This window comes from Amia ocellicauda, chromosome 4, assembly GCF_036373705.1.
Source record: "Amia ocellicauda isolate fAmiCal2 chromosome 4, fAmiCal2.hap1, whole genome shotgun sequence".
In the NCBI taxonomy this organism is placed as follows: Eukaryota; Metazoa; Chordata; class Actinopteri; order Amiiformes; family Amiidae; genus Amia; species Amia ocellicauda.
The window spans coordinates 36,911,674-36,937,871 of record NC_089853.1 but is presented as its reverse complement, the minus strand read 5'-3'; the positions used below and the strand labels follow the sequence as shown (position 1 = coordinate 36,937,871).

Sequence of the window (26,198 nt, the reverse complement as noted above, 5' to 3'; positions counted from 1 at the left end):
ATATTTTTACCCTATATTTACATAGTGTATTTAGCTTAATAAAGGGCAGCAGATTATCCAGTCTGGTTTTCTCCTTTCTTTGAAATGTTAGATAAAATGTATAAAAATCACTTCTGAGTTTTGTTCTACCAAAACTTCAATTGTTAATCAATTTCACTAGTGAAACTTATCAGCATTTACTTTTCCTTAGAAGTGTGGAGGATTTAAAGATGCAAAGAAAACCAGCAGGTACTCTAGTAATTAGTCTGGCCCTCCCTCTCAAATTGTGAGCCATAACCATCTGAAAGGGGGATTGAATAAAAAAAAAAAAAAAAAAAGTCAAGAACTTTACACCATGGTCAGAGATTAAATCCATACAGCAGCTGCACAGATATTCCTCACTTTGCTATAGGGAAAGAAACCTTAAGTTTGAGATTTCCAAAGGTAGCAGTTAAAGAAAAGTTGAGTGATGCAGTGTCAAAGGTACAGTATCTCCTGTACTCTAATCAAGAGGGAAAGTTGCATTACAATTTGATCTGCAGATTTAGTCAAAGGGGGAAGAAAAAATAAATAAAAAAATACCACTTCCCGATCTCACTTTCGGGAGCCAATTTTTGGTCAAGACTTTCTGGTTTCACAGACCAGAGTTTGCACTAGTCTAGAATTTTGCCCTCACCCAATAGGTTTTGACAAGTGCATCTGCAGTTTGAGAGATTGAACGTTATCTGCTCTTTCAATTATTCAGATCAGGATAAATTAGTATGCATCACTACTGATCTCTGAACAGTTACTCCAAAAATTTACCCGTTTAGGCAGCATATGGAAAAAGGGTAAACATTTTTAAAGGGTTTCTGAAAAAAAACAGCTCATTTGATTAAGGCAGATATTAAGAGTGTCCAAAAGAATCAGTCAAAAGTAATGCCATTTCAGTGCTTTATTTTGTACATGGGGACATACAATATACATTTTATAATCCCAGAATGTGCAAAACCTCTCAAATAAGGAGGGAGCTTGGATGAACCTTGCCCACAAGTCAGGGGAGAGTTCCTACATTGACCCTCTGATCCCTTACACATCCATTCAAAGTCTACATGAAGTACAGCCCCCTAAAAGCCAGCTTTTAAAACCACCTGATCATAAAAGGGCTGGAGGGCAAAAACCAATAAAACAAGTTAAAAAAAAAAAAAACACACATGAAAGGACATTTCTTGATATTCAATATTAAGGCAGATTACAATATTACAAGTGAGGGGGAGGAGTCCATAGCAACAACCCTCAACCTTAACCTGGATGTATTGCATGCAAAATAGAGATTACCAGCAACACCCTTTCAGGCCAAATCTGTGGGCTGTGGACCACAATTATAGCTTATTTGCACATTATACCTTTACAAGGTATCGGCCAAATTGTTCAGATTTCTACATGAAGTCCAAAACTTTTGGAATGCAAACCTCACAAACCGTATGAAAACAATACCATTTACAACTTGTTCTCTGGTGTTGACATTAAAGTGGGCAATTTTACATTAAATTAAACTGGAATAATTTCACTAGCAACGGTCTACCTTTACAATATTTCACATACAAAATGGTCACTTTTAGGAAACGCATGGTCTTAAATGAAGAAAAATAAATGCCTTTTCAGTTTCACCTAACTGCTTAAATAAAAATAAAAATAAAAAACTTACAAAAAATGTACCAAACATGTAGGAAAAGCCAAAAATATGGCATCCAAATTAAATTACAAAGCAAAGTTTCCAAGCTCCTACGATGAAGTATTGATCTCTGCAATGGCAATTTTTGGCGTGAGAAAACGCCACTCCCTTCCTCCTTAAATCAGGTTGCACATGATACGGGCTTGCTCCTCTCCTCAGCCAAAGCACTGTGGAAGCCCCTAGTCCCATCAGGCCCTCGAGGGAGTCGTACCACCCCAAGGGGAAGCCCATCAGCATTCTGGATCTTGCGGCCAAGCATCGGGCTCCCAACAGGGCTGCTCTCCTGTGAGGCTACCTGTCTACGGCGCTGTACCCAGGGACTGCCAGAGGGAGTCAGGCTGCTGTCCGAGGAGTAGTCCGCCCACTTGCGGCTGGGCTCGGGGCTCAGCCTGCCCTCGCTGACCAGAGGGGACTTGCGGGAATGTGGGGACTTGCGCTGGGCAGAGGGGCTGGTGCGGGGACTGTTCCAGGGGCTGGAGCGGGGAGACACACCAGGACTGAGGTGGTTGTTCTGTTGGTATCCACCCCCCCCAACTGGGCTCAGCTTGTTGCCCGGTCGAGTTTTACGGGTCAGCCGGGGAGAGGTGGGGTTGCTCTCCGTTTCTGAGGAACTGCAGGCCGAGTCGTCGACCAGGTACTGCAGCTCCCGCACTCTGCTGTTGAGAGAACGGCTCTTGCGCTGGCCCCCGTCCTCCCGCTGGCGGTCCTTGGGGATTTTCTTCTTGGGAGGCTTGGTCCCGATCAGGACCACCTTGACCCCTGTGAGGCTTCCCCCCTCTTCTTCACCAGCCATCACCTCGTGAGCCTTAACAGCAGCCTCGATCTCTTCAAACTCCACGATTGCACACTCGACCGTGCCAAGCTGAGAATAGCGGCCGCTCAGCTTCTTCAGGTCAGGAGGCAGGTCCTTGCCTGGCTTGAGAATTCGCACCGAGGAAATCACTCCATACACCCCGAAGGCTTTGAGGAGGAGCTCCATCAGCCGCTCTTGATGGGCCGCAGAGCTCCCCTCGCTCTCCAGGGAAGGGCACAGATCAGGCCACAGGTGCAGCTCACTGACCAGCAGCATGCGGCTGGGAAGGTTCTCACTGGCAAAGACTGGCACTGCTGCCTTGCGACGCACTTTTCTTCCCTCCTCGTTCAGTTCCAGCAGCTCAGAGTGCCGAAGCGCGTAGGCTGTTGTTCGCCAGTCTCTCGTCAGGTGTTTTACCTGGGGAATGGGGACAGTGCAATGTAAAGTGTACCGCTGAACGTGTGAGCAGTGTTTAAATTCGAAAGGTTCATTCTAAATTAGAAACTTTCCAACGTATCCAATCCTTGATGATAATCAATTGTGAAAGATTAAAGGCAATAAGCATTTCCTATTTCAAAGCAACATCTGCTAGGGTATCGGTACATCACTTGAACACGCTCAGTCTTAAGATGAGTTTTCCATTTTTACATCAAAGTGTGCACTACAAACCAATGTGCACTCAATGACCCCCACACTGTCACTTCATTCAGTTTTCATTCACATGGAAAATGTAAGTTAGATTACATTAGATTAGCCGAACCTGAGCAGATAGCATTTGGTTTCATTTCCTGCTGCTAAGAGGAACAGCCATCAAACTCTGAAAACGGTAAGGACTGCTGCAGAAGTGAAAGTGTCCATTCATTCATTTTGCCATACAATAAAACTTGATTACAATTACTTATTTCCTTGCCTCCATTCAAGATCACTGAAGATGCACAATGTGTACAACAGGCACCTTTTACAAACTGCAGTAGGTGCCCTTAAGAATAAGTGTTCCTACTTGCATTTAGGCTCAATTACCAGCATGTTACACATTTTACCTTTAGGTCCACTTTGCTCAAATCACTGGTTCTCAGGACCCACTAGGTCTACAGCTTTTATTACACCTCAGCATTTCATCTATTGGGTTAATTAAATGCTTTAAGTGAAATGTGCTGCCAAAAGACTACAAAAAACAAAATGTATTTTCTGTAATGGCATGTACCCAGCCCATGTCCTAGGCTTCAGAACTCAGTATTTCACTACAATTGCCAAGTGTGTTCAAGTGACTTATTCAAGTCTTCATACAGGTTTGAGAATAGTTTAACAAAACTGAAGTGATTCAAATTGTATTTCAGGGTGCATTTCTGAACCCATTGACTGTAGACAGCAAAACAAATTTGAAAATGAAAGAATGGTTATATTAATGCCTCAATTAATTTACAAATTTAAGAGTTGGTGTTCCAGGACAATGGGGAACCACGTTCTAAAACTGAATGGTTGTCTGTGCAAGGGAGTCGGTAGTTAAGGGACGTACCTTTTTGAAGGAAGTAAGCAGTTTGACGCTGACAAACCCCAGCTTGTTGCGTCGGACGTGTTTAAGCAAGAAGGCATCGCGCTCCAGGTTCTCATCTGACAAGTAGTATTCGATCTGAGTGATGAGTTTCTGAGTCAGCTCAGGGTCTGGGGGCTGCCAGCTCTGCTCCTCATGCTCCCCTCCACTGGTTCCAGCCCCACTGAGGAAAATATAAGAACACTACAAGCATGACCTACTAGCAATACACGTTTAATTCATTGACAGTGGCCTCAGTGTAACCAAGAGCACAACCACTTAAAACTGATGACTTCAGGTCCTAATGGAGCTTGGATTTAGCAAGAGAAGCACAAACTTGTAGAGCAGTTCCTATCATTTCAGGTTTCACTGGCAGCAAGTGCCTTAAATCCTATTGGTGAATTCCAGCGACAAATGCAATACGTACAGTTGTCTCATTACTGAATTGACAGTTGGACAAAGGTTAGTGGCATTTGCATACAGCACATTAAGTCACTTGGCACTAAAGTGAAATGTGGGTTATTGCAAAAGATCCAAATAAATCAATTACATAAGATCCTGTGCTTACTGTGTGACTTAAGGCAAGTTTAGAAAGGACCATTCAAAATTGCACTTGGTCAAAGAGCAGGGAGAAGGTATCCTGTGAATTTGCAATTGGGGAATCAAAGTCTTTTGGATAAGTGTTGTGATCTAAAACAGTGTTTAATTGGAAAACTGGACACAAATGGGAGATACATGGGTGAAGTTTTTCAAAATGAGAATGATCCTAGCCAGAGGCAGACCTTTAAATTACTCCAGACACCAGCAGTGAGATTCATAAACTGGTCTCTCCAGTCAACCATTCTTCTGGCCAATACTACTGGAAATTATCTATATTACAAGGATATTGAGATGTTCCAGACACCTTGCGTTTCACTTACATTGACTACTCTTTCAAGGGAGAAAAGGAAAACTTGGCAATTTTAGGAGCTACTGGTAGGATATCAGTAGAGAGCTTGGAGGAGATGTGTACTAATGTGTAGTTTTAAATGATTTAAAGGTTAATATTTATGAGTAAAGGAATGCATTAGCAAGTCAGTTAAAATATAAAATTGTTTAATTGAACAAAACGTTCTGGCGTATCTGAATGTGCATCAGACTGAGGTTGTAAGTACATTGTGTGCGTAAATAAACCAAGCCCATGAAGCACAGGAGAAATGTGCTCTAACATTCTTAAAATAGCAAACCGAACCAGCCTGTCTGAGGTGTGACCAGACGCATCACAGATTTGACACAATATTAGGGAGGACCTTGCAAACTAAACTTTTCCAATGAGGTTACATCTGTTACACAGATGCCAACACTGTTCAGCTTGCCAGCTACCCAACAAGCAAAGCTGCAGCCACCACATGATACTACGGGAAAGATGGTTGGCATATTAGGGTGAGGAAAAAAAATGGTTTTCCCCACCAACATTTATGCCATGAATACATTTGTTCTGAACTACAGATTGGGATTTAACTTATACCCCACAACCTGGCCTCTTGGGGTTGCCATAATGTGTGCACATGGCCAACAGGGGTATTGATTTAACATTTATACCATGAATAGATTTAAAGTTGGGGAACAAGCCAGTTTAAACTGCTACATCGCCAGAATTACCCCAGCCCGGCCTTGGGCATCTCCACCCAACTTCAGGCCAAGCCCTCCCTGTCCTATGGCGACCACTTCACTCCAGCCTCTGACGCAGACGACTGAAGACAGAGGGCAGAGCCAGTATAGCATCCCTAATAGGATTAGACCGTTTATATTGCTTTTGGTCACAGGGCTTCCCCTAACATGTGAAGGGCGAAGTGATCGCGGTGGAGGTCGACAGCGAGCAACTGTCCACCAATGTATCGGCTAAACCATTATCGGCACTAAAATTATATTCTCGTTTAAGGACTACCACAGTTTGTGCGTTTAAATAAAACTGCCTGCAGTGAAAAACAAATGAAAACGATCCTCTATGGTCTGACAGCAGTGGAGCCAGGCACATCACCTCAGCCGGGCAATGCGTAGATTTCAAATGGGCTGTACACTTCAATTTCAAGATGTTAAATGCAAGTCGCTGGATACAATATGAACTATTCCGATACGCGATTACCAAAAAAAGAAGGCAGTTTCGGACGTGTTCTCAAGTTACAATGTACGCAATGTAGCAAACATGTAGCCAGTGATGCACTTCTGTATAAAAGCACAGCACTGTAGCAGTTTTAAATGTTTCCATGCGTCTCCCTCCACAAGAGGTTCGCTGGGACAGAGTAATGGATAAATCAGTCCGTGCGATTACAAAGCATTTCTACAGGTGGTTGAGGCGCACGACACGAAACCCGCCTGATTTGCATGCATCTTTCATTACCAACAAGGAATAAAGCGATCTAAACTATTTTCAAGCCAATGCAAAGGCTGGACCAGGCGTCCGTGCACTTACTGGCCACTGTGCTGTAATGCATACCTGGATTTATCGTGTCTCCCGAGATCATCCTCACTGCAACTGCCCCCTCGGAAGTCCAGGTGATCTAGGGTCAATTCGCATTCCGGGTCCTCGTCCTCCGCCGCCTGGATCGCCACTCGGATCTGGATCTGGGTCCCCATCTCCTGCAGCAGCCGCTCCTCCAGATCAAAGCCCGTGTCAGTGGCCGCCTCCGCGACCCGAACCGCGACTGAATCCGACGCGGGATCGGAGAAGCCGGGCACCTCCATCGAGCTGCCGGTGCCTGCCTGTGGGAGCGTCGCTGGGTCTGCGTCTTCCTCTTGCTGTAACACTGTTGCGCTCGGCTCCTGTTCAGAGACGCACACGTCTCGTCCGGCACTGGCACCCGTCGGCTCACACGCCCGTTTTGCGGGTGCAGCCCAACGCTTGGGGAACAGGCGCTGGGGCAACGAGAAGGGAGCCCCGAAGTTGCGCTCCAAAGCCGACCAGAGCTCCCAGATTCTCCGCAAAGGAGATCCCGGGGGCGGCGGTGAGGCTGCTGCCGGAGAGGCGCACCGAGCAGGAGGGGAAGAGGAGGGGATGGCCGCGTCTTGTGTTACTTCCTGATGTGCAAGAGGCTTTCTCCCTTTGAAACGAGCCCTGGGATTGGGCCACAGCGTCTTTCCGCACTCATCCCCAACCCACCAGCAAAAGCCGAGCTGAAACCACGGGGGGGGGAGCAATAGGAACAGACAGCGGAGAAACGCATTCACCAAAGCGTGCATCTTGCGTCTTCACCTCAGGGAAATGATGGGCCCTCCTTTTCGCCCTCAACGCAATATTTATAAATTAGTGAGGAAACCCACGTTTTTAAGAGATGGTGCAATAAAACAATGAGAAGAGAGCAACCCGCCAATCATGGTGTCCGACCCACATAGTGTGATTTAGACTTGCAAATTGAATAATAGGATTGCGAAGGGATTTGACTGGTTTGCAGAACTAAAAATAGATTCGAATTCGCGATTCCATCATAGATACACATCATAGATGCATTACCTGTTGTGCAATTGGTGATGATAGCCACGGTGCTCGATTTAATTGGCATGCCTGGAAACAAGGGTCTTAATTAACAAAAGCTGTAGGCTATGCCAAAGCTAAAAGGACTTGTTAGCAACTGTAGTGGTGGTAGTAGTAGTACAATTGTTGTATTCTAATTGTGAAACATTTTCCTCTCACATTTTCCAACATTGTATTTTGTATGTCCACACATAAAGAAAGTGTATTGTTGTAAATTATAAAAGGGAACTGTAAAGAAAACATGCTAATGTAATTTTGTAAGACAATCTATGCTGCATGCTAAACTGAGACTGGCTATTCCCAACGTGTCAACAAAAAACTGCAATTAAGCACTGTATGAGGTAATGCCTTTGCTCAGTCAGGTGCGTGATTCACTTTGAGAAACCCGCACTTAATTACGTTGCACAAGTCTAATTGATGTGTGAGGTATGGGGCAGCATACAGTGTAAAGCAGCAGGGTGAACTGTTCCTATTGATACAAGGCCTGGCTGTGGACACAGTTTGCCGATGCAGCAGGTGAAATAACAGTGACTGAATTTAAGTCTGGGATTTCAAAGCTTGCTTAGTATTGCACATCGTGTCTTATTGTCTGAGCTGTAATAGATGTTTATGCTCAAAACTCCCTGCATCATGCAAAAAGTGTGTCTATTTAAAAAAGGCAAAATCATGTGCATGGCACGAAATTCTGGATACCTAAACAAAAAAGCCTCCCCTTTAATAAAGTTTTCATTTGCAGAAAGTTACATGTTTGTCCTCTTTAAATGTTTCTATGTTATTATCCGAAGAGCAACTTTGCAAAACAGACTGGTTGTTTAGATTAGTCATCTTGTGCTTTAAAATAGCTTACAATGGGATTTAGTGTGCTATTTTTTAAAATTGTATAACAGTGCAGCTTGTTTATCTAAATGACATAAATACAATGTTTCCAATCATTTAGATGCCCTCAGCTGTGTCTTTTGTAAATTAATTCTACAGTCATGGATAATATATTGTATTTAATGTATTGAATTAACTCACATTTAATGAGTGACATTTAATCACTCTGGCCCGGTTCCACTATTTCATTCTGAAAATATCCAAGTCTTTGCTCAAAAGCTAAAGAAAACTCTTCATTCTGAACATGATATACTACTCGAGGTCTTTTTGTTGTTGGGAATGTTGTGACAAATGGATTCCCAGAGCTTTCATGAGCTGTCAGTTCTACTGCCTCCTAAATTAAAGTTCACTGCGAGACAGACAGAGAGCTTGCTTTGTTGTTGAATCTGTTTTCTAGTGATTATTCAATATTAATAGATTTCTGTCCCACTCTATAAGATCAGTCCCATAAAGAGTTTCAAAGGTGTGCTCTGGCTAGGATGGAATTTGGGGGGACATTTCCTTTTTGCATATGAAATTACATTTAAATGTAGATTTAGTTATTATATTAACTAACATATGTATACATTTTAGCTACAATTTAAGAAGTAACTAAATACAGTATAGCATCATTATATAACTGAGTATATCCTAATATCTTATTCTGATCTTTCCATTGACCAAACTGATAATCATTTTGGTATTTTTTCTTGTCTTGTGTCTTGTGATTATCTGTTTATTTTTCAAAAGGTGGATATCTCCTAGTTAAATCACACTCCCATGTGGATGGCTACAGAGATCACAGATGAGAAACACTGAGAAACTAACTAATTTGTTAAGATCATGATTTGTGGGCTCAGTGCCCTAATTTCCCACTTGCCTTCAGTTCTGTGTGAGTAAGAAGACCTTGTCTGCAGCATCAGTGCAGATGGGCGCAGTACTGAGCACAAGGCCGAGTGACAGACGCTGATTTTTCTGCGATTAAAACAGAGATGAGTGTTAGGGTAATTCCACTGCTGTGATTAGCACAAAACAAACAATATAAAAAAAAAAAAAAAACAACATATCACTGGCCAGAAGTGATGTTTTTGAAACTCGATGAGATGGCAAGCCATCTGGGTTAACCTTAGGATACCATTGGGAGCAATGCTCCAAGCACCTGTGATCGCTGTGTAGAAGACGGTTAGCACTTCATCTGCTGCGTGTATGTTCTGCCCTCGCCTGTTTCACAACATGCTGTCCTAGCTGTCTAAACATCACCATCCAAATAGGGTATAATTCACAAGCTTCTGCATGCACTTGAATCCTTTTTAATTGGTTCTAAATGATTGAATTTGAAGACCCAATGGCATTTTTGTCAGATTAGTGATGTAACAAGGAAATCCTTGAGTAAATTGCTCCCTAATGTTACTTGCTCAAAATTCTCTCCTGCTGTACCATCAGGCCTGTCATTTTTCATCTTTGTCTTGACACATTGTTCACCTTTTTATATATGTGATTAACAGCAGAACACGGGTGAATTAAATGAGGTATGCATGTGTTATTCCTGTGGTATAAATACATAAATTAATTAAGAATCGGTGCCCATTATTGTAATGTGTGACTGGTTTTGTGATCAATTTCCTATATATCTGCACATTATTCCAAAATTGGATTTGTTTTGTTTTTGTTTTGTAAAAACATCATACTTAAAATAAAAGTATGTGCTGAAGTATGGAGTGCTTTTAGAATGGTAGAATGAAAAATTGTGTTATCTTTCTCAAATTGAATGTACTGAACATACCAATATGTTTTGTGCTTTGAGCTTCTTTTTGGAGGCTCACTGCTAGTATGTGTACCTACACGCTTGTGCTCAAACTGCTGTGTCAGTTCATTTCCTTCAGGGTCAGGATCACACCCACATCAGATGTATTATGACTAGGTGGAGGCGGACAAGGGAATTTCCTTCCTCCTACTCTCCCTCTCTTTAGTACCCTCCCCCTTCACTACCGCTTTTTTCTCAAAATAGCACAAGGAATACTGGAACTAATTATTGAAGTTATGGTTGTAGACCTTGCTTCTTTTTGGCACATTTTTAAGTGAACCACTTCTGTTTATTTTCATTGTATTGTATATTTGGCCTATTTTCAAAAGCAGTTTTTCCAGTTTATAGGCAGATTACTAGAAATCCTCTATTTACTGTTTAAGCAGAAAAAAAAAAAACACAAGCTAATTAAGCTAATAAAAAACAAATGTCCAAGGCACAAGGCAAGGCACATTCCAGCTTTTCAGAAATAGCAGCTATGCAGAAATATCTTCATAGAAACATATGCATCCTTAATTGTTTTAATTTTCAGTGAGAGAGACATAAAGACAATAATTGTACACAGTGAGGTTAATTATAATTATAAATACAAATAGGCAGATAGACATTAGCAAGTATTAAACTAAACATTACTATAGTTAATACATTATATATATATATATATATATATATATATATATATATATATATATATATATATATATATATATATAATGTTTGTGTGCTTTTATGTATGAAAGGTCAGCATGTTCCTTAAAAAAAAAAAGTGGTTTGGGAGGGAGTTAGTTTCATTGAAAACCTACCTGAATACTACAAGTGTCAACTCATGTATGTGCTCGTGTCTGTGTGAGTGTACTTCCTCTGTCAGTGAGTCACTGAGTACAGCATTGCACTGTATCCCAGTTCACACTTGAGGTTTGAGGGGGTATTTATAGATTGATCCACCCCAGGGGGCTGTGGCAGGACACATTTCCATACATAATACATGAGAACAAACAAACCCATGTTCTTTCTGGTGTCCTGGCAGGATGTCTTCTTTGAGGAGTGAGTTTTTCCAAAGGCTTGCCTGTTTCATTTCAGAATAATATATTTTTTATAATTCACCTTTGATTCATTAAAGAAATGACTTCTCCATGGGATTTAAAAACTGATTAGAATATGCCCAAATGGTACAACGTCTGAAGGTTTACATTAATAAAATATAGTAAAATAAATATAATACTAAGTGATACTGATTCACCAAAAAGTATTTGATTTAAACATGAATACAGTTTGTTCTCACTTGAATGAGATATTTTGCTCTGTCTGTGTTGATGAGGTAGGACAGTACTGAGGAAAGGTTCTCCATTATTAGACATGTTTGATGTATGAAATGCACCTTTGAGTTATGAGTGGCAACTTTGTAAGATGGAGAGCACTTGTATGCCTTATTGTCCTCCAGCTGAATAGCTCTTGATGACAACAGCCTACCATCCATGGGTTCTCTCCCACATTGTAGAGACACAAGTGTGTGATGGGGGCATATGGACTGCATCAACATAAACTACATTGCTCACTTTCTGAATCCAGTAAAGCATTGCTGATAGTTTACAATCTAGGGTTGGGTTCACACACACACACACACACACACACACACACACACACACACACACACACACATCATATTTGTATAGACATAACACATGGACACCTCCCACACTTCCTTTAAGGTCTGATGATCACATGCAAATGCATTAAACCCAACACTAGACTGTAACCTGATCCCTAACCTCCCCCACACTAACTATCTGATACACATATGATCAGCAAAATAACTCTGAGGACCTGCATGCATATTCATTAATTATTGTCCACTTCACACTGTAAAAAAATGTATATGTATATATAATTATGATGTATTTGTATCCACACTCACACATGCGCACAGTAGTATCTTTCAGTACCAACAATATGCTGTCATATTTTCTCTATTCAATATGCGTTCTGATAACAAATGGATTTCTAAACGCAGGGAAACCGTGCAGTCTTGAATAAGACCTCCACCTTCTCCCATTTCTGTATTAATGTATGCATTCAATAAACAAATGACAGCAATAATAATAATAATAATTATTATTATTATTATTTTACAATTCCAAGTATCTCCCGGATGTGAGCGTTGCTAACAACAGTATGTCGTGCTAGCGGAGGAAGTGGCGCTGTGGAGGAGGATACACCGCGACCAGCAATGTGTCCGGATTGCTTTGTGAGACAAAACTAACAGACAGCGCATCTCAGTGCACACTGTCGTCGCTATTATCTCAATTACAGCATGCAACAAAGAGATAGTCTATGAAACACTGAACTAGCATTGATGAAGTACTTCTATTATACGCGAATAGCGAATAAGATCAACATGTAGCAATTACACAAAAACAACCACAAACGAACAACAAAAACTGGATGTACACCTGGCAGTTGAAAATGATGCCCAACAACAGAGCCCCGCAGGCGAGAGGACGACTGCCGGCTCCGGCGGTGAGTCCTGCCAACATGCAACCGGACACACGTTTCTACAGGGGTGTAGACCCTCACGACTCCACTTCACATACAAATCCGCATAGAAAGTGTAAACTTAATAATAATCGCGTACTTGCTCCCTGTATGTGCTAATAATGGGGTAAATTATCTATATAAATTCGAGAAACCACAGCGAAATTGATTGGGATGAAAGTTATAATCAGACAAGACAACAAATACACCTTCCTGACCATGAGCACATCCAGTAAATATACAGTCTCACCAGTTTTAAATGTTTTTAAATTAAATAACAACTTGGCAGGCTACATGATAAGGTATTTGTATTTGTATTTGTTTTCCTTTGGAAACGCACCATGTTGTGGTAAAAGCCTTTGGTGCAGTATTATTATGAATAGATTATTTTTAATGTCTGAAGACTTTAGGTTGAATTCAGGCTACGTATTTATTCAGTAAGGTGTCAAGCAAAAAATAGACGATGATCAATCTGCATGAAATATGAATAATAACAGAAAATAAGCAAAACTTATCTATCTTTAAAAAGCATACAGATGCACATCATTACTGTATTTATTTATTGAAAATTAATGTTTATTGGAATTAAATAAGGTTTTAAAATAAAGTTGTAAATGCCAGTAAACTTAGTTAATTGGTTACTCTTCTTTCTACAATCACCATGCAATGATTCTTTGCACAGTGCAGTCATTATTGTTGTATGCAGTAAATAATGTGCAATGTTCCAACAGGTAAATGGCTACAATATACAACTGGGCATCCTGAGCTCTCCTACACCTGAAAGATTGCCACAGAGACCGGTGAGAGAACTCTAGGAATTGAATAATGTTTTGCAGATCACTTTCTTTCAAAAGTAGTTTTTGTTAAGCAGAAATGTTGAGCAGTTGTGCTCTGACCGATCTATAACACAATGTAAACTTATTATTATAAAAAGTGGTTGTGGTCATATGCTTATTGTTAGGTCTAAATGTCATATTTCTTTGTCACCCTTAGTAAATAAGTGATGCTGAAACACCCTTATTTATTTTTTTAATCATTGCAGTTATCACAGTTTTCATAATGAAGGGCAATACCCTTAAGACTACTCTCACCACACTGGGAGAAGATTGGGTATGCATATTGGGTTAATGTGCTTTTAAATTACAAACCAAAGGGCCGGATTAAATCAAAACTTTGACGCACCTGCTAATAGAAAACTACAAACCTGTTCATCATCGCGTTACATTTATGATTAGAAGAAAGTGGCATCTTACTAAAAATGAAGCCGCAACTGAGTACAGTTCTGTAGTTTTCTATTAGCGGGTGTGTCAAAGTTTTGATTTAATCCGGCCCCAATTCTTAAATTATATACCTGCCACAATACCATCTTGAAATATCATATAGTTTATTTTATTTTAGTTAATAGTTTATAGTTCATTTTTTATCTTTTCAACTAAGTAACACATACTGATTTAAATGTTAAACTACAGATTTTTTGATGGACATTACACATACAGTAATAATTTTTTCATGTAAGCCATTAAGCCATACTAATTTGACTCATATTCTTTTGTAAGTGTTATGAGAAAGTGTTAAAAGAAGACTTAATCAGGCCAGTTTTGGAGTAAAAAGAGCAGTCACATTTACGGTTTCTTCATAACCATAATATCACTTTTAACTCCAGTTGTATTACGAGCCGTCTGTTGTTTTTCTGCCAGTTGGAGTTTCGCCTGACTAAAGATGTATCTAGTCTCGGCAGAGAAGTCATTCAGGACAACTTGAAGATGAATGCAATTCGACAAGGTAGTTCTCTGTTTTCACCCCCAACACAGCTTTTTGTACACAGTAAATTGTACACTTGAAAAGATGCACAAAACAACATAGAAAATAGACACTTTACTCTGTGAATATAGAAAGTGACTCTGATTACCTTACTTAATCTACACACAACACATCTGTTATTTCCCTGTAGTGTAGCTTGACTGATTAAAACATTTACTCTGTGCCTGTTTGTTTTTTCTAATGTCTTAACTGCTTCCCTACTTTTAACTCAGAGTTTTGAGTAAATTAACTTGTGAATTATGAAGGCCATGACTGGTGTTGCACCTTTTTGAAAAATGTTTATAATTGAAAAATTGCTTAAACTCCATTGTCTGCTCCTATTTTCAGAAGGGAGGCAGACTTATTCTCAGAACAGTAGCAGACCCTCCCAGGCTCCTGTGTTGGCTTTTGTCAGTGAGTTCATGGGGCAGGACAGGGCGCTTCACCAGGCCTCAGCAGGGCCTCCTCTGGGGTTCGGTGGGGACACTGTGGCACAGGGCTACAGGGCCAGGGCTCGGCAAGCATCTCACAGTGCGGGGGCGTCTTCACGCAGCCATCCAAGTAACCACCCATCAGCCACCCAGCCTTCTGGTGAGCAGGCCTGTCTTTCAGTCAAATCTATTACTGAGATGTAAAGGTTGGTTAACTCCTATTTTGTTGTTGTTTTTGTTGTTGTTGTTGTTGTTTTCGGGTGACGTCTGTATGTGTTTGTAAGTTCAGAAAGTGTCTGTTTTTCTTCTGGGGTGACTCAGCTGTGGGCTCAGAGAACTCACAAGGCCACCCTGTCCTGTTGCGCTCCCGTGAAGACTACGCAGTCAATCCTGAGCGTCTGGATTTGGACAGGTAAACTTTCCTTCAGCCATTCCCAATGTAGCAGATATCCAAGGCATAAGAAAACATACAACTATGCACTTTCTTAGAAAAGTGGAAATAAATATCCCACAATCACTTTTGTAATTTGAACTTTATTTTTTTTAGTAGTTAATGCCTTTAATGATTATGTAGCTATTCTCTCTATCTGGAAAAATGTAAGCATTTTGTCAACTAACAATAGGGAAAATAGTTTAAATGTATATCTTTTATTTAAGTAAGTAAATACATAAATAAAATCCCAGTTTATATATTTCTTTATTGAGATCTTGCACAGGGTCTGTAGTTGGAAGAACTAAAATCAAAAGTAAACAAACACAAAAAAACACCACCAGCCAAATCAGCATGCCTCAAACAGAAGAGAAAAACACATGGCAACAGATTGCTTTCTTTCTTTTTAAGAAAATAATTCCATGTCGTTTAAGCATAATGCATGCACGATTATGGAACTGTATTACTTGGTTAGAGCACTAGAGGATGCTCAAAGCCAGTCCAGTTGAACAGTCCCAGTGTGTCAATCAGACAGTAACATACCATAGAGTGGAATTCATTTCTTATTCTTAAAGGCAGTTGGAAATGCATTGGTCAGCAGTACAATTAAAAATAAAGCAAAAACCTAGAGAATAACTACAAATATGTGTGGTGTTTTTTGTTATTACCACTTAAACTTAATAAATGCCCTGTTGTGAGAGTTTTTAGCAATTCTCTATGGTTTCTGTAACCTTATTTTGAATGATGTGTGTAGATACATTTGTCAAGAATGAATAACAGAAAATGGTGGGGAGGATTTATATTCCACCGGATTTCATAGATTATGGCTGTTTCTTATACTTAACAAAGGCTTATCAGATATAACTATAGGTTGTGTAAGAGAATATATTTTGACTATTATTTTAGTTATTTACTTTGTCCGCGTATGCTTATATTCATTTGTAATTCTTCATAGAATTATTTACATGTTTTAATGTTTATAGCCCTGTTTCATCAGACATAAAACTATGAGTATGCCAAAATGTGTTTCTTTACTTAGATAATGTGCTAAGTTGTCCAAGTGTGAAACTTTCTGTAAAAACATTGAGTAGAAGTGTGTGGGTGGTGAAACATGGTATTCAAGATAAAGCATCTGTTAAGGGGAAAAACAGTCAAACTGTAAATAAATGAATGCATAATAAAATACCATAACAAATCATACGGCCAAAAAATGCCAAGAAATACTCTGTGAGAAATAGGTGTTAACTAGCCATGTTAACTGTGATCTAGGAGGAGACACCGGGGGCTCTAATTCTCATTGTTCCAACACCAGATCCCGATGACAGAATTGTAGCATGTTTTTGCATAGGAAGTGAAATCACCTGTTGTTTCCATGTCTTAGCTTGTATAAAGGTACATTGGAAAGCTGAATCTTGAGGACTATGAAGAGCAATTGTATATCCTCTGTCTGTTCCAGGCGCAATCTAGAGGTGTGTCCCCTGCTGCAGGGAGAGGAGAAGCTCCGGCTGCTCAATTTCCAGCATAATCACATCTCACACATCCAGCATCTATCTCACCTGTGCCGCCTCGTCTTCCTGGACCTCTACGACAACCACATCCAGGAAATCTGTGGTCTCTCAGCCCTTACTACATTGCGTGTGCTTATGCTCGGCAAGAACAGGTATACTCTTCTATATACAACTTACATGTGTATAAAGGAATACTATGGTAGCTCATTAAGGCCATAAACAAATAATAATAATTAAAAAGATAGTTATTAATTATCTAAATATGAGATAGAGTGCAGCTTCAAACTCTGCTATAAAAATGCAATTACCACTAATAATGTAAAATCAGGAGTTGTCCATTAGCTCCTTCACTGGTTTTGATTACTTTAGTGCTCATGGCTAAACTATGCATCATTCATATGGTTGTAGTTGTAGTATTACTGGGGTGGGGTAGCATTATATATCAGAAATGGCATTGAGGCAGAAGAACTCAAATAAGATCCTGCTAGCGAAACTGAATCTTTGTTTGTTAAACTTTTGAATAAAAGATGCAGAGGATTAGTGGTAGGAGTGTGTTACAGACCACCCAACTCAGATATTCAGAAAGATGTTGCATTGTACAATGTAATCAGGACTGCATGTAGCAAGGATGTGGCTGTTATAATGAGGGATTTCAATTTCCCAAATATAGACTGGGAAAGCCCAGTTTGGACTACAGAAACAGAAATAGAAATGGTTGAGATGATAAATGACTGCTTTCTAACTCAGTTTGTCAGGGAAACAACCAGACAGCGTGCATGCATTGACTTGATATTTTCAAATAACCAAGATAGTCAGATGGACACTAGTAGACACTAGGACCAAGTCTAAAAAATGTTTAGGAAAGCAAACCTTGAAGGTATGAGGCGGCACTTAGAAGAGTTAGACTGGGGCACAATGGATACAGATTCAGTTGAAAATGGATGGTTATATTTTAAGAATATACTACTTGAGGCTCAGGACAAATTTGTACCAAATTGAGGAACAAAAACCTGTGCCACACTGGTTTCATAGAAGTATGCAAAAAAATATCAAGAGAAAGAAAATGTTGTATAGTGCATACAAAAGAGATAGAGACGAAACAAAATACAAAGAATATGTTCAGCTGTAAAGAGATGTTAAGAGAGGGATCAGGAAAGCAAACAGGGAAATAGAAATAAACAGCTCTTGGAACTAAAACTAATGCAAAGAGCTTTTATCAATACTATAAAGCTAGATGTCAATAAAGGAGGAAGTGAAACAGCTAGAAGCTAAATGGAAGTATCTTAGAAAATTAACAATATGTGGCAAACAGATGACATGCCACAGGTTATCAATCAGTCCAGTCAAACCCTAAGAGAGATCAGGATAAATGAGGAGGAGGTACTAAAGGGACTAGCAGAATTAAAAACAAACAAATCACCTGGGCCAGATGGTACATTTCCTACAAGTACTTAAAGAAATGAGGGAAATTATTTATAGGTCGCTAACTATAATATTCCAAATGACGCTTAGAAAAAGGGATGTGCCAACTGACTGGAAGATGGCAAATGTCATACCAATCCACAAGAAAGGGGACAAAACTGAGCCAGGAAATTACAGACCAATCAGTCTCAACTGCATTACTTGTTATATTTAGGAAAAAAATATTAGACAGAAAATAGAGGAGCATATTGGAGTGAGGTTGTTAGTGGAGTTCCACAGGGGTCAGTATTAGGGCCTTTGCTTTTTCTAATCTATATTAATGATCTCTGGGATAGTTGGCAAACTTGTCAAATGTGCAGATGATACTAAAATAGGTGGCTCAGCAGATACAATTTCGGCAGCACAGGTTATTCAAAGAGACTTAGATAATATTCAGTTGTGGGCTGACACCTGGCAGATGACTTTCAATGTGGACAAGTGCAAGGTAATACATGCTGGTAACAAAAATGTCCACTATAATTACACTATGGGAGGAATAGAACTAGATGAAGTAACGCAATCCAAACAATATGGGGAAACAATTAAAAAGGCTAACATAATGCTAGGGTATATTGTCAACAGTGTAGAATTTAAAACAATGGAAGTAATGTTCAGACTGTACAATGCACTAGTTAGAGCTCATCTGGATACTGTGTACAGTTCTGGGCTCCACACTTCAAGAAAGATATCGCTGCTCTAGAGTCAGTTCAGAGGAGAGCAACCAGACTTATTCCAGGTCTGAAGGGAACGTCCTACTGAGAGACTGAGGGAACTGAAACTTTTCACCCTGGAACAGAGGAGACTATGTGGGGACTTGATTCAAGTCTTCAAAATCATGAAGGGCATTGACCACATCAAACCAGAGGAGCTTTTCCAGATCAGCAGGGACACACGGACCCGGGGACACAAATGGAAATTGGGCTTCAAGGCATTCAAAATGGAAAACAGGAGACACTTCTTCACACAGAGAGTTGTCACAATCTGGAACAAACTACCCAGCATTGTGGTTGAAGGAATAACAATTTGGGAACATTCAAAAATAGACTGGATTGGATCCTTGGATTGGATCCTTGGATCCACTTAGTTATTAATGGACAACAAACGAGCACGATGGGTTGAATGGCCTCCTCTCCTTTGTAAACTTTCTTATGTTTCTTATGTTTCTATTCACAGAATAGGGCTCCTGCTACTAATTAATAGTAATGTTATTTGGTGATTCTTTTAGTTCAGTAAATTCAGATCACCAGACTTTACTTATGGTATCTGTTCAGAGTTTGTTGAACATCCAGCTTTGAAAGGACTGCAAGGATTAAAGTTGATAGAAAAGATATCAGATGGTATCTCACTGGAATTTAGTGATTCTTTTTGGCTTTTAGCTTTCCATGTCACAATATGTGAGGTATCCTGCTCTCTTGGATATAAATTTCCAAATTGATAGTGATTTGACGCTCTTCTTACCAAGCAGTAATTGCATCTCTAGTGCAATCTTGTCAGTACTCCAGCTGTTTCCATCTTTCATACAGCTTGCGCCCTACATCAGTTATGCCACTGAGGCTCTGTGATGCTGCAATTTTAAAAGCTCCGTCTCTGGCAGAGAGAGTGCAGGGATAGCACATTCCCAATAGAATAAGAGCCAAAGTTTCCATTGCACCAGCACCATTCCCACATATTGAAAGAATAAGATGCTTTTCTCTTTTAATAACATTAGCAAAATATACCTAGCAGGGTGACTGATCCTAATTCAGGCAGTCTCTTTAATCTCTATGAGACTCCCATATCATCTTACTTTCGCAAAGGGGGCTGGAGAAAATTAAAGTCACAAATCATGAAATCAAATGCCACAGGGATCTGGTTTTATTCCAGATCTATAAAACTCGACATTTTGTTTTTTAAAACGGTTTCCAGAAAACGTATTTTTCCCCACAAAGAACATGCCATGAATCTGGCACTCCTTTCTCAGATACCGGGGATGTAGCTTCAGTGCCGTTCCTGAAGATGGAAGGGATCACACTGAATTGTGCTCATGAAAAGGATGGTTGGAGCACATGACAGAAAAGTAGTCTTATTATCAGCAATGTATCCGTATGATGTACTAACTGAACTTATGACAAATTTATATTGTACCAATTGAACTTATGACAGCAGACAGTAAATGCAGAGGTCTCAGAAAACCCTAACCTAGACTTACAAAAGTGTTTGGTGTTTCATACCCTAACGGTGTTGCAGTTTGACAAAATCACTGCATTTTACTTGGGAATGGTAAAATATGAGGTATTTACTCTTGACAGCATGCAGTGGTAGCAATAAGTCCTTCATTGTGTATTAATGCTATAGTTTGACCTGCATTAAAAAAATCTTTCAAGAGCACGACAGGAAGTGTTTTGGAATTAATGAGGCCTTATTTTTAGCAGCAGTGACCCAGAACAAACCTTGAAGCTAAATTAAATCCATGGCAAATGTATTTGCTAGCAATTTAATTTACTATTTTAGGAATAACATAGCTGCAGAGAAGGAATCTTGAGCTTGGATGGGACAAATTAAGAATGGGTGCTGTGCTATGTCGGAATCATCTGTGTTGACATCTTGCAGGGGTTGTCTGCTTAGACCTTATGCTAGCACATTTTTTAAATCTGACATCACAGAGGCTGGATTACAAAGAAAATATGGAGGACATTTTTGAATAATGACAGCTTTAATGGGAGATTTTGTCTTATTTAAATCTCTCTGTTCTTAAGTACTGTTTATGGATAGATAGAAAGGTAGACAGATTGATAGACACAGACACATTCAAAATTAATACGGTTATCTGCAGAAGTGAATAAAATACAAGCCACATCCTTACATTATATTACACCCTTTTTGGAAAGTTTTATGCACAATATTTGATCATTTCAGGGTATGTATATATATATATATATTTAAGTCAACCTGCAGTGCTATAGGAGAAGAAATCGATGCTGAAATACCTGACAAACTCCCATCCATCAAACAAACTCCCATCCATCAGTGTAATCGGAAACGCACAGAGCTGTGGAGATCGCATAGAAATACAAGTGGAGAGTTTGATATTGGCTTTATCACTGTATATGATGTTTGTAATTTTTCAATGGTTGTACCATCACCACATAGACAGTCCTAGCAGTCATTGAATGTATCACTGATTCACATCATGTGGCGTCTATAACAAAAAAAGTTAGACCTATGAACTACACTGACTCCAATGTATCCAATGTAAGCAATGCATCCTCCTAAGGCTTTCACATAAACAGATGTCTACCTATTTGGTTTCTTCTTTAAACAAAATATGAGCTTGGCTAGCCAATCAGTAAAGTAGACCATTATCAGTTTTTAGTGCGTCTGATTACAGCAGTTTCGGAGAAGATGTCCATTGGTCTATATGGTCCTGAGATTGGGAATTATCTGTAGATGTCTTGAGAGTTAATTTCTTGTTGAACAGCTCGATAAAGCAGTCGGGTCAGTGTATCACACAGTAGGAAAGATCCTGGGTGTGTCATCCGCATAACTTGCACCTGGTTTAGATCAATGTAAGCAAGGAAGCTGCCAGGATGTAAAACTCATTCCAGGACTTTGAAGGAATCTGAAGAAGAAAAAAAGAAAACAAAATAGGCTTTAATTTTTATTCTGACAACTCATAAATCACCTTTAATGCTCTATGTATTAAATAGAATTATTATAGCCAGAAAGATTGATCTTTATGTATTTTATTTTTGTGCAGGGTTTATGAGGCTCTTTCGTTTCCAGTCAGCAGCTGTGGTGTGTATTACTAAAGTATTATTTAGATCAGCTTTTTAGAATTATTTGCTTGACTATTTGAGATTTAGTGTTTCACCAGGTAGACAGGTGGTTTGAATTCTCCTGTGAAATTCCTTGATTCTTACTGCTGAGGCTCAGAGAAGTCTTCATCCTATCTTAGGGACTTGCTCCATAGCTTTGTCCCTTCACCCAGCCTGCAGTTTAGAGAATCTAGCATGTTGTCCCACAAAACAAACCTGTGTGCCATAGGGTATTATGGTACAATGCACATAGACAATAGACTTTCCTCCTAGATACCAGGGATTCATACATGATCTTTGTTTTGAATATGTACGTATTTGTATATGCTCTCTTTTTCTAATATTTACCTTTTAAAGTCAAACTTCTGCCTCTGCTTCTAGCTTGCACTTGTTCCAGCTCTTTGATCTTTCTATGTTCTCACTCACTCAAACATTCATTTACAGCCTATGATTTTTTTTAAAGCAGTTTCCCAGGGTAACACATTTGCCACCACTACAAACAATACAAATGCTGATCTGGAGGGTAGGTTCTGGTGATGATTACTTGTACTCAAGATTGTAGGTATACAAAGCCATCTAAATATATATCTAGTAGATGAAAACATATTTCTGTGCTTTTCTTATAATTCTTATTTTCTTAGTTGTCTGCCCAGTGTGATGAGGCATGGTATATTTTGACCATGATGGGGAGGCTTAGTATCACCCAATGGAGATAAAATTGTGGTAGCAATGCCAGTTTAATGGCTTGAAGGGCTGGAGTGCTGTCTCCCAGGAGGTGTCTGATTGACCGGCTTGAGAAAGCACCATTCCATTTTCTGATGTGAACAGTTAGGAGCAGAGCAGTCGTGTCCTGGGCACTGGAGTTGCTACTCCTGGCAGAGGGATGCTTGATTTACTATGAAACGAAAGTGCAATGACTAAACACCTGCAGGAGTGTGTTAATAGGCATTGTGTTGTGCCAGGCTGTTAAGCTCCACTGTTTCCTCTCCACAATCAAAGCGAGAAAACAATTGAGCAACCTGCCAGCACAACATGAGGAAGTTATGAATTGGGGTGTAGAAGAGGGGGAAATAGCCTATGTGTTTATGTATCAATCTGTTTAATTTTTCAGAATTAAGAGGATTTGCAATCTGGAAAATGTGTCAAAGCTGGATGTCCTGGACCTGCACGATAATCAGGTAATGTACATTTTATCCAGCAAGCTATACATTTAAAATTGTCAATGAATAAAATCATGTCTAGGTAAGTCATTAATTAAGCTAGTCATGAAATTGACATACAAGGAGACATTTCTAAATAGCCTTGTACACTACTGTTCAAAAGTTTGGGGTCATTTCCTTGTTTTCGAAAGAAAAGCACATTTTTTGTCCATTTAAAATAACATCAAATTGATCAAAAATACAGTGTAGACATTGTTAATGTTGTAATGTGTATTGTAGCTGGAAACGGCTGGCGTACAGAGGCCCATTATCAGCAACCATCAGTCCTGTGTTCCAATGGCACGTTGTGTTTGTTAATCCAAGTTTATCATTTTAAAAGGCTAATTGATCATTAGAAAACCCTTTTGCAATTATGTTAGCGCAGCTGAAAACTGTTGTGCTGATTAAAGAATCAATAAAACTGGCCTTCTTTAGACTAGTTGGAGTGTTCTGGAGCATCAGCGATTGTGGATACGATTACAGGCTCAAAATGACCAGAAACAAATAACTTTCTTCTGAAACTCATCAGTCTATTCTTGTTCTGAGAAATTAAGGCAATTCCATGCGAGAAATTTCCAAGAAACTGAAGATCTCGTACAACGCTGTGTACTACTCCCTTCGCAGAACAGCGCAAACTGGCTCTAACCAGAATAGAAGAAGGAGTGGGAGGCCCCGGTGCACAACTGAGCAAGAGGACAAATACATTAGAGTGTCTAGTTTGAGAAACAGACGCCTCACAAGTACTCAACTGGCAGCTTCATTAAATAGTCCCCTCAAAACACCAGTCTCAACATCAACATTGGCCTGCTAGGCCTTCTATCTCAGACTGGCCAATAAAAAGAAAAGATTAAGATGGGCAAAAGAACACAGACACTGAACAGAGGAAGATTGGAAAAAAGTGTTATGGACAGATGAATCGAAGTTTGAGGTGTTTGGATCAAAAAGAAGAACATCTGTGAGACGCAGACCAAATGAAAAGATGCTGGAGGAGTGCTTGACGCCATCTGTCAAGCATGGAGAAGGCAATGTGATGGTCTGGGGGTGCTTTGGTGGTGGTAAAGTGGGAGATTTGTACTGGGTAAAAGGGACCTTGAAGAAGGAAGGCTATCACTCCATTTTGCAACACCATGCCATACTCTGTGGACGGCGTTTGATTGGAGCCAGTTTCCTCCTACAATAGGACAATGACCCAAAGCACAGCTCCAAACTATGCAAGAACTATTTAGGGAAGAAGCAGTCAGTTGGTATTCTGTCTATAATGGAGTGGCCAGCACAGTCACCGGATCTCAACCCTGTTGAGCTGTTGTGGGAGCAGCTTGACCGTGTGGTACGTAAGAAGTGCCCATCAAGCCAATCCAACTTGTGGAAGGTGCTTCAGGAAGCATGGGGTGAAATTTCTTCAGATACTTCAACAAATTGACAGCTAGAATGCCAGAGGTCTGCAAGGCTGTAATTGCTACAAATGGAGGATTCTTTGATAAAAGCAAAGTTTGAAGGACACAATTATTATTTCAATTAAAAATCATTATTTATAACCTTGTCTGACTATATTTCCTATTCGTTTTGCTATATTTCCTATTCAAACTCATTTTATGTATGTTTTCATGGAAAACAAGGAAATTGACCCCAAACTTTTGAATGGTAGTGTACACTCACCTAAAGGATTATTAGGAACACCATACTAATACTGTGTTTGACCCCCTTTCGCCTTCAGAACTGCCTTAATTCTACGTGGCATTGATTCAACAAGGTGCTGAAAGCATTCTTTAGAAATGTTGGCCCATATTGATAGGATAGCATCTTGCAGTTGATGGAGATTTGCGGGATGCACATCCAGGGCACGAAGCTCCCGTTCCACCACATCCCAAAGATGCTCTATTGGGTTGAGATCTGGTGACTGTGGGGGCCAGTTTAGTACAGTGAACTCATTGTCATGTTCAAGAAACCAATTTGAAATGATTCGACCTTTGTGACATGGTGCATTATCCTGCTGGAAGTAGCCATCAGAGGATGGGTACATGGTGGTCATAAAGGGATGGACATGGTCAGAAACAATGCTCAGGTAGGTAGGCATTTAAACGATGCCCAATTGGCACTAAGGGGCCTAAAGTGTGCCAAGAAAACATCCCCCACACCATTACACCACCACCACCAGCCTGCACAGTGGTAACAAGGCATGATGGATCCATGTTCTCATTCTGTTTACGCCAAATTCTGACTCTACCATCTGAATGTCTCAACAGAAATCGAGACTCATCAGACCACATTGTAGCCTCTTTTTCCTATTTGTAGTGGAGATGAGTGGTACCCGGTGGGGTCTTCTGCTGTTGTAGCCCATCCGCCTCAAGGTTGTACGTGTTGTGGCTTCACAAATGCTTTGCTGCATAGCTCGGTTGTAACGAGTGGTTATTTCAGTCAAAGTTGCTCTTCTATCAGCTTGAATCAGTCGGCCCATTCTCCTCTGACCTCTAGCATCAACAAGGCATTTTCGCCCACAGGACTGCCGCATACTGGATGTTTTTCCCTTTTCACACCATTCTTTGTAAACCCTAGAAATGGTTGTGCGTGAAAATCCCAGTAACTGAGCAGATTGTGAAATACTCAGACCGGCCCGTCTGGCACCAACAACCATGCCACGCTCAAAATTGCTTAAATCACCTTTCTTTCCCATTCAGACATTCAGTTTGGAGTTCAGGAGATTGTCTTGACCAGGACCACACCCCTAAATGCATTGAAGCAACTGCCATGTGATTGGTTGGTTAGATAATTACATTAATGAGAAATTGAACAGGTGTTCCTAATAATCCTTTAGGTGAGTGTATATTAACCTTTTTGCAACACAGCTGTTTGAATTGA

At 40.0% G+C, this 26,198-nt stretch overlaps 2 protein-coding genes across 2 annotated transcripts in view; one reads left to right on the top strand and one right to left on the bottom strand.

Annotated features, from left to right (window-relative positions):
* Positions 1 to 898: 898 nt before the first annotated feature.
* Positions 899 to 7,272, bottom strand: larp6a (La ribonucleoprotein 6, translational regulator a). The gene is made up of 3 exons (XM_066702010.1): positions 6,494 to 7,272; positions 4,003 to 4,201; positions 899 to 2,903 (listed from the first exon to the last, which is right to left on the bottom strand). Exons 1-3 carry the CDS (start codon positions 7,234 to 7,236, stop codon positions 1,815 to 1,817), a joined length of 2,031 nt encoding a protein of 676 aa, XP_066558107.1. The 5' UTR covers positions 7,237 to 7,272; the 3' UTR covers positions 899 to 1,814.
* Positions 7,273 to 12,390: 5,118 nt separating this feature from the next.
* The window catches only part of lrrc49 (leucine rich repeat containing 49), a 106,242-nt gene continuing 92,434 nt past the window's right edge, over positions 12,391 to 26,198 (top strand). Inside the window, exons 1-7 of the mRNA XM_066702009.1 lie at positions 12,391 to 12,704; positions 13,451 to 13,519; positions 14,417 to 14,501; positions 14,868 to 15,110; positions 15,272 to 15,362; positions 16,837 to 17,040; positions 23,255 to 23,321. Of these exons, the coding sequence (XP_066558106.1) occupies positions 12,630 to 12,704; positions 13,451 to 13,519; positions 14,417 to 14,501; positions 14,868 to 15,110; positions 15,272 to 15,362; positions 16,837 to 17,040; positions 23,255 to 23,321 (834 nt within the window). The 5' untranslated portion in view covers positions 12,391 to 12,629. The remainder of the gene's footprint in view (positions 12,705 to 13,450; positions 13,520 to 14,416; positions 14,502 to 14,867; positions 15,111 to 15,271; positions 15,363 to 16,836; positions 17,041 to 23,254; positions 23,322 to 26,198) is intronic.

What these genes read in the sequence shown, in the direction of transcription:
- larp6a (XM_066702010.1), bottom strand. Translation starts at nt 7,236, where the DNA reads ATGCACGCTTTGGTGAATGCGTTTCTCCGCTGTCTGTTCCTATTGCTC. An exon ending in GGGAGACACGATAAATCCAG is followed by an intron (nt 4,202 to 6,493) that starts GTATGCATTACA and finishes TATTTTCCTCAG; the next exon opens with TGGGGCTGGAACCAGTGGAG. An exon ending in TGCTTACTTCCTTCAAAAAG is followed by an intron (nt 2,904 to 4,002) that starts GTACGTCCCTTA and finishes CCCATTCCCCAG; the next exon opens with GTAAAACACCTGACGAGAGA.